Source organism: Elephantulus edwardii, unplaced genomic scaffold, assembly GCF_000299155.1.
Source record: "Elephantulus edwardii isolate Elephantulus edwardi_28Jun2011 unplaced genomic scaffold, EleEdw1.0 scaffold00185, whole genome shotgun sequence".
NCBI lineage: Eukaryota > Metazoa > Chordata > Mammalia > Macroscelidea > Macroscelididae > Elephantulus > Elephantulus edwardii.
This window is the reverse complement of record NW_006399935.1, coordinates 1,204,872-1,218,154: the sequence shown is the minus strand read 5'-3', so window position 1 is coordinate 1,218,154 and position 13,283 is coordinate 1,204,872. Positions and strand designations below refer to the sequence as shown.

The window sequence follows — 13,283 nt, the reverse complement described above, 5'->3', positions numbered from 1 at the left end:
TTGGTACCAGCAGATGTATTGCATTGAGCAAGTCCACTGTCAGGGACCTCTCCAAAACACTTAAGAGCAATAATGTCAGTTTGAAGACTAAGGTGCCGCTGTCTCAGGTCATGGTCTTTCCAATCACTTTGCTACATGTATCTTGAGAGCTTGACAATGAATAAGGATGACAGGAGAAGAATCGATGCTTTTGAACTGGGTTAGAGAATACTGAACATCCTATGGACGGCCAAAGAACAGGTATGTCTTGAGAAAAGTGCTTGGAAAGGTGGATTCACCTTTTCAGTCACTCGCTGTCCCTCTGAAAGCTGGACAGTGAATAAAGATGATGGGAGAAGAATTAATGCCTTTGAACTGGTGGTGTTGGAGACAAGCACTGACCACCCCATGGATTACCAAAAGAATAAACAATATGTCTTGAAAATGGTGCATCTACAAAGCTCCTTGGAGGCAACAATTTCAGCAGGCAGGGTTGTGTCATCTGCATAATGCAGATTGTTGATGAGTCTACCTCCAATCCTGATGCTATTCCTTAGAAAGGGATCTAGTGTTTAGAAAAGTGGAGGGTCAGCAGAAGAGAGAAAGGCCCCCAAGGTGGAGTGACACAGTGACTGCAGCAATAGACTCAAAGTGTGTCCGAGATGATGAGGATTGCACAGGAGAGAGCAGGGTTTAGAGTCTTATATAAGTGCCGCCCTACAATATTTTCCCTTTTCCCGTTGACTTAATGCACTCAGTATAATGTCCTCTCCAGAGTCATCCACATTATGGTTTGAGGACCTGTCATTATTCTTTGGGGAGCTCTAGTGCCATACACCCTAAAGCACTACTGTACTGATAACCCAAACATGGCACTTCCCTGCCTGTATGAATGGGCCGACATCTCAGGAGAAAGGTGGGCAACCTCCTCCCATGCAGCCTCCAAAAACCCACTGGAGGGTCAGCTGGGGAGGGTCACTTCTGAATCCATGGCAATGACTTGGCATTCCTCTTTATGGCTGTGTGGTGTTCTACCACATGGAGGGACCATACTGTGGTCATTCATTCATTTGCTGATGGGCACTTAGCGTGTTTCCATCTATTATTGTTGTTATTACTATTATTGTTTATTATTATTATTATTATTATTATATTTTTATTATTTATTATTCTGAGTGGACATGGTTGTGCATGTCTGTCCATGTCTTTTATTAGCTCTCTAGGGTATATATACCAAGGAAGGGGAATTCTGGAACATACTTCTATATCTAGCTTTTTGAGCAAGTGTGATATCATTTTCCATGTTGTTATTGTTATGTACCATCAAGTCACCTGCGACTCATAGCGACCCTATGTACAACAGCCCTAAACCCTGCTCTATCCTGTGCCAATCTTATTGTCTCCAACATGCCTATCCCCATTACCCCAGTCACTGAATCAATCCATCTCATTGAGGGTCTTCCCCTTCTGTGCTGTCCATCCACCCTCCCAAGCATGAAGTCCCTCTCCAAGGACTGATCCCCACTTGCAGCATGTCCAAAGTATGTCAGATGAAGCTTCAGAATCCTTATCTTCAAGGAGCAGCCTGACTTCAACCTCTCCAGGATGAACTTGTTTGTTCTCCTAGCTGTCCAGTACTCTTCTCCAACACCACAGCTGAAAGGCATCAACTCTCCTTCTAGTCATTGTCCAACTCTGATGCATAGCATGGAATTGCAAAGACCATGGCCTGTATCAGGCACACCTTAGTCTCCAGACTGACATCATTGCTCTTCAGTACTTTAGAGAGGTCTCTGACAGCAGACTTTCCCAATGCAACTCATCTTTTAATTTCCTGGCTGCTGATACTAACAGTAGAGCCAACCAAACTGAAACAGTCAACAATCTCAATCTCTTCATCATCCATCATGATGCTGCCAATTGGCCCAGTGGTGAGAATCTTTGTTTTCTTGATGTTGAGCTTCAATCCATATTGAAGGCTGCAGTCCTTGACCCTCTGCAGCAAGCACTTCAGGTCTTCCTCAATTTCAGCAAGCAGGGTTGTGTCATCTGCATAATGCAGATTGGTGATGAGTCTACCTCCAATCCTGATGCTACACTTCTCCTCAAACAGCCCAGCCTCCCGGATAATCTGTTCTGCATATAGGTTGAAAAGGTATGGAGATAGGACACATCCCTGGTGTACGCCCTTCCCAATTTTGAACCATGCAGTGTTTCGTTGCTCTGTTCTGACGACTGCCTCCTGGTCCAAGTATAGGTTTCGCATTAGCACAATCAAGTGTTCTGGGATTCCCATTCTTCTCAGAGTCAGCCAGTATGTTATGATCATTTTCCATAGTGGTTGTAATAGTTTACAATTCCCCCAGCAGTGGATAAGAGTCCCAATTTCCTCATATCCTCACTAGCATTTGTTTTCTGGGTTTGTTTGTCTTAATCGGTTCCATTTCTGCTGGTGGCTCCATCTTACTGGAGTTCTGGTGGTCTGGGGGTAAGGAATTGCGCTGCCAACCCAAAAGTCCATAGTTCAAATCCACCAGCTGCTCCACAGTAAAAGGATGAGTAGTCTCCTCTCCTGTAATTCACTGTCTCTGAAAGTCATGGGAGAGTCAGCTGTGAGTCGGTTGTCACCTGGTGGCACACAGCAAGAACACACACTTTTGTAATACTTCTGAAATTTGAGGCCCCTCCGTGGCATCCATTAGCCACGTTGGGACAGACAACAGTAAAGAGTCTTATTCTGTCAGTAGACAGTTACAAGTCCTTCAACTAGTGGGAGGAACTACAACATCTCTGAGGAAAGGCTACAAACAGAACCTGCTTGCAAGAGTCTCCCAAACCAAGGAAAGAAAGTTAAAGCAACAAGAGACAGTCAACGCAAAGCTCTGGGTTACATTTCAAACTGTCATCCAGACACATGGTTACTTCTAAAGAGCAAAGTCAAAATTTCATCTGGGCATGCTATGGAGTGTCTTACTGCTCTAAGAGTTCTTTCCCTGGATTTGGGGGGATTTCTCAAAAATAAGCAGAAATAACCAATTTATAAGGGGCTACAAATGGCTAAGCACTTGACTACTAACTGAAAGTTTGATTTTGATAGTTCAAACCCACCTAGGAAAGGTCTGATGATCTGCTTCTGAAACATCACATCTGTCAAAGCTCTACAGAGCACAGTCTTCCTGAAGTAGAACTGATTTAAGAGCAACTGATACACAGGTTTTTAAGGGGCTTCTTTAAAATATCAACCCTAAGAGGTGTTATTGCTATCACTGGATGCCCTTAAGTCAATTTAGGTTCACAGAGACCCCAGCTGACAGAACAGAACTGCCCCATAGGATTTTCTAGGCTGTAATCTGTATTGGAGCACTGATGCCTTTGTGGAAAGAAGCTGCGCTGCAATCCTAAAGGTATGTGGTTTGAATCCACCATCTGCTCTGCAGGAGAAGGATGGGCAATCTCCTCCCCTGCGATTAACTGCCTCTCAAAAGCCACTGGAGGGTCAGCTATGTGTCGGTTCCGACTCCACGGTACTCAACACAACAAACAAAAATCTTTATTCACTATACCATGGGCTGTGAAAAAAAAACCAACAAAACAAACCACAAACCACTGTAATCCCAGAGGTGAGCAGTTCGAATCTACCAGATGTCTGCTAGAGAACGAGGGACAATTGCCTCCTGTATGAGTCAGATGCGACTTGGCTATACACACACACACAAAAAAAATAATAATAAAATTTAAAAAAATTTTTAATTTTTTAAAATCAGATCTGGCTGGTACAGGAGGAGATTTTCCCTCCTTCTCCAGCAGAGGATCCAGTGGATTTGAACGATGCACCTCTGAGATTGCAGGGCAGCTTCTTGCCACTAGACCATCAGAGCTCGCCTAAAAACTTTTTAAAAAACAAAAACGACAAAAGAAAACCAAGTCTGTCATGGAGAGAGTGCACCCGGGGTGCCGTCTAGAGGCAAGGATGGTGAAAGTCTGTCTCACATGCTTTGGGCATGTTGTCAGGACATCATGCTGGGAGAGAGAGAAAGTCAGCAAAGAGAGGAAGCCCCTTAATGAGATGGACTGACAGTGTCTGCACCAGCGGGCTCAAGCTTGGCAAAGTTCGTGAGGATGGCACGAGATAGGGCAAGTGTCACATCTGTTATTCAAAGACTTCCTGAGTCATAACTGACTCAATGGCACCTAACAACAACAGCAACAATCTTGGCAGAAGCAGGTAGCCCTTCTCCCACAAAGTTCCTGGATGGGTTTGAATCTCCAACTTTTTGGTTATTAGCCGAACACTTAACCATGTGCATCACCAGGGCTCCTTACCGTATATGGTGTTATCCTGTTACCTACAGTCTGGCTGGAACTGACTCACAGCTGACCCTTCAGAGGCAGTAAAATCACATGGGAGGAGACTGCACATCCGTCTCCCGCAGAGCAAGCAGCTAGTGGATTCTAACCGAGTGCCTTTGGAATTGCAGTGCAGCAATTTACCACTAGGCTACGAGACCTCCCTACAGTTGGAAGGTGCTATTAGTTTATAGATGGAAAACTGAGGCACAGAGCAGCCAAGACCTCACAGAAAATACGTGGCAGAGCTGGGAGTCGAGCCTTGCCAGACAAGCCTGTAGTGGTGACTGCGATGTCCAGGAATGAGGGGTACCCCTGGGCCCAGTCATGTAGTGGAAGACAGAAAAGCTCAGAATGACTGTATGCAGGTGTGTGTGAGCGAGAGCCTGTGAGTGAGGTGGGCCTGGGGGAAACGGACTGTGGCCATCAGAGAGACCAACGCACCAGCCTCCCTCTTCTCTAGCTTTTTCTCCTGGAGGAGATGCGAGAACGCAAGTTCGATGGCTTTGCGCGGACCATCCAGAAGGCCTGGCGGCGCCACGTTGCTGTCCGGAAGTACGAGGAGATGCGGGAGGAAGGTGAGGCTGGAGGACAGGAGGGGAGCTCTGGGTGGGGACGAAGTGGTAAAGCCGGGCCCTCCTCTGAGCCCCTCTGCATGACCCTTCATGACCCTTGCCCCGCGTCCCCACAGCCTCCAGCATCCTGCTTAACAAGAAGGAACGCAGGCGGAACAGCATCAACAGGAACTTCGTCGGGGACTACCTGGGGCTGGAGGAGCGGCCTGAGCTGCGCCAGTTCCTGGGCAAGAGGGAGCGCGTGGACTTCGCTGACTCAGTCACCAAGTATGACCGCCGCTTCAAGGTGCGCAAGCCCAGGACTCTGACCTTAGCCAGACACCCCTCCGCCAGATTCACCCTAACTTAGCTCAGACAGACCTGTCCACAGGTATGCATTCAGAGACCATATAGAAACTGGCCATCAAATATGCCTTGGGAGCTCCGGTGGCCTAGCGGTAAGAAGCTGCACTGCAATCCCAAAGGCATGCAGTTCAAATCCACCAGCTGCTCCACAAGGGAAAGATGGCCAGTCTCCTCCCTTGCGATATACTGCCTCTGAACTCTTGCTGGAGGGTCAGCTAATGGGTCGGTTCCAGCTCCATGGCACACAAGATGCCTTTATTTGAACCAGAAATGGGGTGCTGCGATGGCACACTTCATAGGGAGTTGTAATGCTAACCCAAAGGTTGTCCCTCTCTGCTGGTTCGAATCCGCCAGTGGCCCCACTGGAGAATGATGGGCAATCTCCTCCCATGTGATTTACAGCCTCACCAACCCAATGGAGGGTCAGCTATGAGTCGGTTCAGACTTAATGGCAATGAGTAAGCTTGACCCCACAAACACCTGTCCATTAGCTGTATCTTTATCTGACCTAGACATACCTGTCCACATATATGCATCTAACCTAGAAAAGTCTTTCCCACCACAAGTACACCCTTATCTGGCGTAGATACATGCACCGCCAGTATATGCTCACTTAGCCACACCTGTCCCACCACAGGTACATCCTCACCTGGCTCAGATTCACATGCCACACTTACACACTCAATGAGCCTAGATAACTGTTCATCAAGTATGACTTCAGCTCGATCACACACCTGTCCATCAGCTATACTGGACAGAGAGACCTGGACACACCTGTCCACAAGCACACCTGTATCTCATCAAGAAATCCTGATCATACAGCCACCTGTTCTGAAAATACCAAACCATCAGATCTACTCTCACCTAACCTAGACATACCTGTCAATCAGCTATGCCTTCACCTGGCACAGATACACCTATCCACAGTGGCACTCATCAGGCCTGCCTCATACCCACCTGGCCCAGCCAGTCCTGCTCAAAGGTACTCTCTCAGCCTGGTCCAGACAATTCTGCACACCAGTGTACTCCCACCTGACCTGTACATAATCCCTAGATACCCCCATGAGGTGAGGATATATCTTCACGTGGCTCCGCTAGCCCTGATCACAAACATGTTCACCAGACAAATACTCCTGTTCACTTATACTTGGGCATCTCCTCACCTGGACTAGATACCTGGGCATCTCAGTTCTGTCCTCACCTGGCTCAGACATTCCTGCCTGCCAGGTAGACTATCACTTGATCCATACTACTTGTCACATCCCAGATATTGTCACCTGGTGCAAACACACCTCTGTGCCTTGGAGAGCCCTACATAGTGGGCACAGCATGAGGTAACCTACGGATCTGGACCTGGGTAGACACTCGTATTGCCTACGTGCCTCAGACAAGTTTATGTGGAGGGTACACTGTCCTCTGATCTGTACTTTCTCACCTCAGTAGACACACTGGTCCCCCAGATATAACCCCATCTGGCTTATGCCCCCTTTATTATCCCAGAAATACCTGATCTTCAAGTACATTTGTACAACCTCACAGCCTAGACTTCCTTAAGAGACTTGTATACCCTCCCCTGTCCTCTACACCTTCATCTGCTTTGACTAGGTCTGTGCTGCAGGTACACTTCCACTGGCCTATAGCCTCACCTGTTAAGACATTTTCACTTAGATAGGTATCCCTGCTGGACCCACAGGTCTATTCACCCCAAACTTGCACATGTCTTCACTGGCCGTAGACACACTCCTCCACCACACCCCCCCCTTTACCTACCTCTCTACAAACTCACTTCAGACACACATCTCGTCCTTACTTCCTCACGTGACCCAGAGACCCTTATTCAGCTACCTCTTCTCTCCATCTTCACAAGATCCCATTACAGTCACATGACTCGGGCACTTTCATCTGAGCCAGGTAACCATGTCCAGCAGGAATACCTTCACCTAGTATGTACCAAGGCATTGTTCCAAACATTCTTTCCTAGCCAATATACCTTAGAATAGATTTCTATCCAATTTCTATCTATATTTCAAGCCAATATACCTTTAGAGTGTAATATGCATTTATTATTGTAATATACCTTTATTTTTTTAATATACTATAATATACCTAACTTTAGTTAACCTCCTGCTCTTGCCTGTGTAACTTAACCACCCACATACCTTCCCCTAGAGGACAGGCACCCTTACCTGCCCCCCCATTCTAGTCTGTAAACAATCACAGACTAGACCGTCACACCTTTACCTGACCAACCAGCACCTTCGTTCTGCCTGGTGTTGATCCACTGGGGCCAGGCTGCCCGTGCCCAGGGCTCCAGCCACCAGTCTCTGGCCTTGTGTCCACAGCCCATCAAGCGGGACTTGATCCTGACCCCCAAATGTGTGTATGTGATCGGGCGGGAGAAGGTGAAGAAGGGGCCTGAGAAGGGCCAGGTGCGAGAGGTCCTGAAGAAGAAGCTGGAACTCCAGACCCTGCGAGGAGTCTCCCTCAGGTGACTCCCGGTCACCCTCACCTGTCCCTTTGTAATCGCAGCTGTACCTGTTACCATGTCTTGGCACCACCTATCACTGTCCCTGCTGTTGCACTGTGGCTGTTATTTACAAACAACTTGTGCATACGCACACACACACACCTGACCTTCTCATTAGACTTCACCTGGTCTATTGCCATCTTTCCTACACTGCTGCCACCTCTCCCTCTTTCCCTACCTGTGTCACCTGCGGCTTATCTGACTTTGCCTTGTTGCAGCTGGCATTTCTGGACTTCAGTCACCCTTACCCGGGTCTCGCCTGTCACCCTCACCTGACTTTCCTCCCGCCTCACCCCCAGCACCCGGCAGGACGACTTCTTCATCCTCCAAGAGGACGCGGCCGACAGCTTCCTGGAGAGCATCTTCAAGACCGAATTTGTCAGCCTTCTGTGCAAGCGCTTCGAGGAGGCGGCACGGAGGCCCCTGCCCCTCACCTTCAGTGACACGTACGCTCACCACCATACAGCCCTGCCCACGGTTCCCCCTCCACCCCATCCCAGACCTGGCCCACCCTTTTCATCCCACGTCCAGGCCCAGGGATGGAGAGTAGGGAGGGGACCAGACACTGCCTGTACCCACATAGCTGTCTCTTCTCTACAGACTACAGTTCCGGGTGAAGAAGGAGGGTTGGGGTGGAGGCGGTACCCGCAATGTCACCTTCTCCCGAGGTGCTGGTGACGTGGCCATGCTCAAGGCTAGCAGCCGGACCCTCACTGTCAGTGTGGGCGATGGGCTGCCCAAGAGTTCCAGTGAGTCTGGGAGGGGGAGTGGAGCCAAAAGGGGCACTGGGGGAGGGGCCAGTGAGAGCCAATCAAGGCTGTGGAGGGGCCATCACAGCTGGCTGAGAGTGGGCAAAGGATGCAGAGGCGGAGCCAAATGTATGAGCCTGGGGAAAGGAGAGGCCAATGAGAGCCAATCAAGGCTGTGGGAGGGGCCACCACAGCTGTCTGAGTCTGCAAAGGCCATGAGAGGAGGCCAAATGAGTAAGTCTTGGAGAAAGGCGGAGCCAGCGAGAGCCAATCAAGGAGTGGGTGGAGCCATCATAACTGGCTGACTGTGGGCAAAGGCCATGGGGGCGGAGCTAGGCAGGTGGGCCCTGGGTAAGGAGGGACCAGTGAGAGTACAAATCCAGGTTGTGGGTGGGGCCAGTGATGCCGGCTGAGAGTAGGCAAAAGCCACGAAGGAGGGGCCAGTGAGAGAGCCAATCAATTGGGGAGGGGCCAGCAAAGACACGAGTAAAATGACGAATGAGACAGTCAGAAGTGGGGCACGTGACCAATGATCAGGGGCCAGGGTTCGCGTATCCAAGGGGCAGGGTCTGAAGGGCTATCTCCAATAATGGATAGGATGTATGGGCACAACCCGGGTCCTGGGCCTGTCTTGCCACTCAAATCCTTATCCGCCTTTGCCTTTCAGAACCTACTCGGAAGGGAGTAGCCCAGGGGAAACCTCGAAGGTCAGCCCAGGCCCCTGCCCGGACAGCCCCTGGACACCCAAGAGGTGAGGCCATGCCCCCCCACTAAAAGTATTTTCCTGGCTTCTGTGGGGTCCCCTGGCCTAAGCCAGACCTTCGTCAACGGATCTAACAAGCAGAGTTGACCACTCTGCTCTGTCAGAACTTCCCACCCTGCTAAGCTTAGGCATTTAAAGCTTCTCAAACCATGATCCTGTTTAACCAGTGAACTCTTTTATCCTTCATTCCTGTTATGCAGGCTACATACTGTTTTGCCAACCGAACAGATTTACTCATTTATAGTTCTATGCTTGTGCGTTCTGCTTCCCACCTCACTTGTGCCCACTCCACTTGTAGTCCAAGACCCATCCTCAAAAGCCCTCCGACGGAAGAATGGCACAGCCTTTTTCCAGGGCCCCTGTCCTTCAAGGCCCAGTCCTTATCATACTGGCTTCTCTCCCTGGCTGAGAACAAGGAGCTGGGTCTGGCCTAAATTTTAGGATCACCCTGATAACACTCCTATACTTGTTCCATCACAGGCCTGGAACGAAATGGGGCGCCCCCATCAGCCAGAGGGGGCCCCCTGGCCCTGGAACTCACGTCTAGTCGGAGCTCCCAGCAGCCTCGCCAGGGCCCTCCAGCCTCAGCTTTGAGGGCCAGCAGACGTCCCAGGGCACGGCCCCCTTCAGAACACAACACAGAATTCCTCAACGTGCCTGACCAGGGTGTGGCCGGGTAGGTGGGGTGGGGGCAGCCATGGAGGTGGTCACGGGCTGCTGGAGTGTCCGAGGCTGTGACCCATAACCTTTGTGCCCCCAGCATGCAGAGGAAACGCAGTGTGGGGCAGCGACCAGTGCCCGGTGTGGGCCGGCCTAAGCCCCAGCCTCGCGTGCATGGCCCGCGGTGCCGGGCGCTGTACCAGTACATAGGCCAGGACGTGGACGAGCTAAGCTTCAACGTGAATGAGGTCATCGAGATCCTCATGGAAGGTGTGTGCCAGGGCCAGGGCTGGGCAGGCAGACGCTGACAAAGCTGGCAGCCCCAGTTACTGCATAGCCTTCCCGTGTGAGAGGACCAGCTCAGGGCCCCTACCACATGGCTCATGTGCTAGAAGCCCAGGGTCTGGAGGTCACCTCCTGAGCCATTTGGGGGGCCTGGCTTCTCTGCATCACACCCACTACCTGATCCTCAGCTTCCATACCTGTCAAACATAGGCCAGCCTCAAAGAGCCCTTGTAAGAAGGAAATGTGTGGGTGCTTCTGGGTGCCTCACAAGAAAGGCCTGGCAATCTACTTGCCAAAGGAAACACCACTGAAAATCCTACCAAGGATTTCTGCTCTGACACCCCTGACGTGGCCATGAGTCAGTATTGGTGGGTTGGTGGGCAGGTAGAGGGGAAGGCCACCTGAAGAAGTCTTGGTCATTCCTGAGTCCACCCTTGGATTTGTGGGAGAAAAATGGATGAGGGAAGGATGCAAGGGAATATTCTAGAGAATAGTAGAGTGCAGGTTGATGGGGAGAGGAGACAAATGTCTGTCCTTCCTTCTTTCCCTCCTTCCTTCATGTGTGTCCATCAGCTGACCTCTCTTCAGCTTAGCCTCAGGGCCCTAAGAGAAATGAGAGCGTGCAGGGCTGCCCTCCCACACCACACCCCACCCCACCTGTGCCTTCTCCCCACTCCCCCACCGTGGCCGGGCGCGCTGGGCGCTGCCTCACTCCACCTTCTCCCACAGATCCCTCAGGCTGGTGGAAGGGCCGGCTGCATGGCCAGGAGGGCCTCTTCCCCGGAAACTATGTAGAGAAGATCTGAGCCGGCGTCAGAGTTCCACCCTGTCCCTGCCTGCTCCAGCCTGGCCCTGTGACGGAAGCCCCATCTGCAGTGTTTATGGTGGCGGAAGACCAGTCTTGTGTCCCCCCCAGTACAGGCCCAGGGTCTGCAGACAGCTGTGCAGTCCCCTCACCCACCCTGGGGCCTGGGCTCCCCACGTCACACGTGTTGCCCTCGCCTCTGCTTCTATATGCGTCCAGTGAGGCTAAGAGCCAAACCTACCTCCCACATACCCTGTGACCCCAGCGAGTTGTGTCCTGTTGACAGAGCACCAGGCGTCTGGGGACCGTGATGATTACTTTCTTCCTTCTCCACCAGGAAGGCAATAAACAATTGCTGGATGAAAATTGAAAGAAGTCCTTTCCTAAGTGGCATCTCACAGCACTCATCATAGGTGGTGAGGCATCTTGTTAGCTCCGGGGGTGGGGGGACAGAAGATTTGAAACAGTTCAAACCAAGGCTCCAACCTGTAGCCGACTCCCCTCTACCCCCAAAAAAGCAAAAATAATTGAGTCACCTCACTTTCCCTAGCAGAAACTGTATCCCAGAGAGTGGTCTTGTGGGTCCCTTCAGTCTTGAACCTGCAGTCCTGAGACCCACCCAGGACCCGGCGGGCATCACACAGATCCCACACTGTCCACATTTGGTCAGCTGCTGGCCCCCTATCCCACATCACTGCTTTCTGGAACCTCTCCCTCATAGGTCCAGGGCCTTCTGGACTTCCTGTCAGAGGTGAAGGGAGTTAGCCTGGCTAGACTGGTCTTCCTGCCTGGCTCCAAGCCAGTTGTGGGAGCTGAGATAACCAGGGCGCCTGGACAGCCAGCTGAAACCTAGAAGTCAGGGACCTCAGCTCCCGAGCATTGTTCCTCTGTCAGTGGTCGGCCCCTTGGAGAGAGATGGAGTCAAGACACAGAATTCTCAGCTCATAGTGTCGGAATTGGCCTGGAAGAAGGACAGCGACTGCAGCCTGGGCACAGAGGGGACATGAGCCCTACTGGAGAAGCCAGGACAACTGGGGCGGAGAGTGTCATTGTTTTATAGTACAATGGGGTTGGAATCTATTCATAGCTGACCCTCCAGGTTTTTCAGAGGCAATAAATCACATGGAAGGAGACTGCTCACCCTTCTCCCAGAGAGCAGCTGGTGGATTCAAACCACAAACCTTTGCATTGGCAGCACCATTTCTTACCTCTAAGCCACCATAATGGACCTCTAGTAGGGGCAAGGAGCTGCACTGCAATCCCAAAGGCACGCGGTTCAAGGCCACCAACGATTCCACAGAAGGATGGGCAATCTCCTCCTGTGTGATTAACTGCCTCTGAACACCCACCAGAGTCAGCTATGGGTCGGTTCTGACTTTACAATACTCAACAAGAACAACAAACCACCACAACATGGCTTAGTAGAAGGGAAACACACAAACGCATTGTTGTGGGTTCTAACTTTCAGACACCCCATGTGTCAGAGCGCAGAACTGTGTTTTTGGCTGCCATCTTCATGGAAAGGAGCCCTGGTGGTGCAACGGTAAAGCCCTCAGCTGCTTACCTAAATGCTGGTGCTTGACCCACCCAAAGGAGCCTTGAGAGAGAAACCAGGCAGTGTGCTCCCCAAAATACTGCAGCTGTTGATACTGAGTCTGTCGTACAGTTAAGAGCTGTGAAAGCCAGAACCTGTGAAATGCAGAGACATGTTAAAGGAGGAAAAGGCAAACAGTTTCCAAGAATACGGAGCAAGTGGAAGACTCGTAAGATCTGGGTAAACCTAGCAGTCCAAGTCCCAGCTCCCACAGTTCTGCTACCCCTAAGGGTCCCTGGCTCAGCTCAATGCCAACAGGGGCCCAGGTCTGTGAAAAGAAAAAGAGTTTATTTTGCGAAGATAAACCGTCTGACACAGGCCATGGTCTTTGCAATCACTTGTTATGCATCAGGGAGTAGGACAATGACTAGGGAGGATAGAAGGAGAATTGATGCCTTTGAGCTGTGGTGCTAGAGAAGAGTATTGAGAATACCATGGACTGCTAGGAAAACAAACATTCATTCTGGAGAGGATTAAACCAGGCTGCTCCTTGGAGGCAAGGATTCTGGGGCTTCGTCTGACATACTTTGGACATGTTGTAAGGAGGGATCGGTCCTTGGAGAAGGACATCATGCTTGGGAGGGTGGAGGGACAGCGCAGGAGGGAAAGGCCCTCTATGAGGTTGACTGGGGTAATCAGGGTGGGTGTGTCGGA

General features: G+C 50.8%; 1 protein-coding gene across 1 annotated transcript in view; it reads left to right on the top strand.

The window, feature by feature from the left end:
* MYO1F (myosin IF) overlaps window positions 1–11,036 on the top strand; it is a 38,896-nt gene extending 27,860 nt beyond the window's left edge. The window contains exons 19-27 of the mRNA XM_006896405.1: window positions 4,790–4,904; window positions 5,018–5,187; window positions 7,589–7,734; window positions 8,073–8,219; window positions 8,374–8,522; window positions 9,190–9,273; window positions 9,766–9,961; window positions 10,046–10,215; window positions 10,960–11,036. Of these exons, the coding sequence (XP_006896467.1) occupies window positions 4,790–4,904; window positions 5,018–5,187; window positions 7,589–7,734; window positions 8,073–8,219; window positions 8,374–8,522; window positions 9,190–9,273; window positions 9,766–9,961; window positions 10,046–10,215; window positions 10,960–11,036 (1,254 nt within the window). The remainder of the gene's footprint in view (window positions 1–4,789; window positions 4,905–5,017; window positions 5,188–7,588; window positions 7,735–8,072; window positions 8,220–8,373; window positions 8,523–9,189; window positions 9,274–9,765; window positions 9,962–10,045; window positions 10,216–10,959) is intronic.
* Window positions 11,037–13,283: the final 2,247 nt, after the last annotated feature.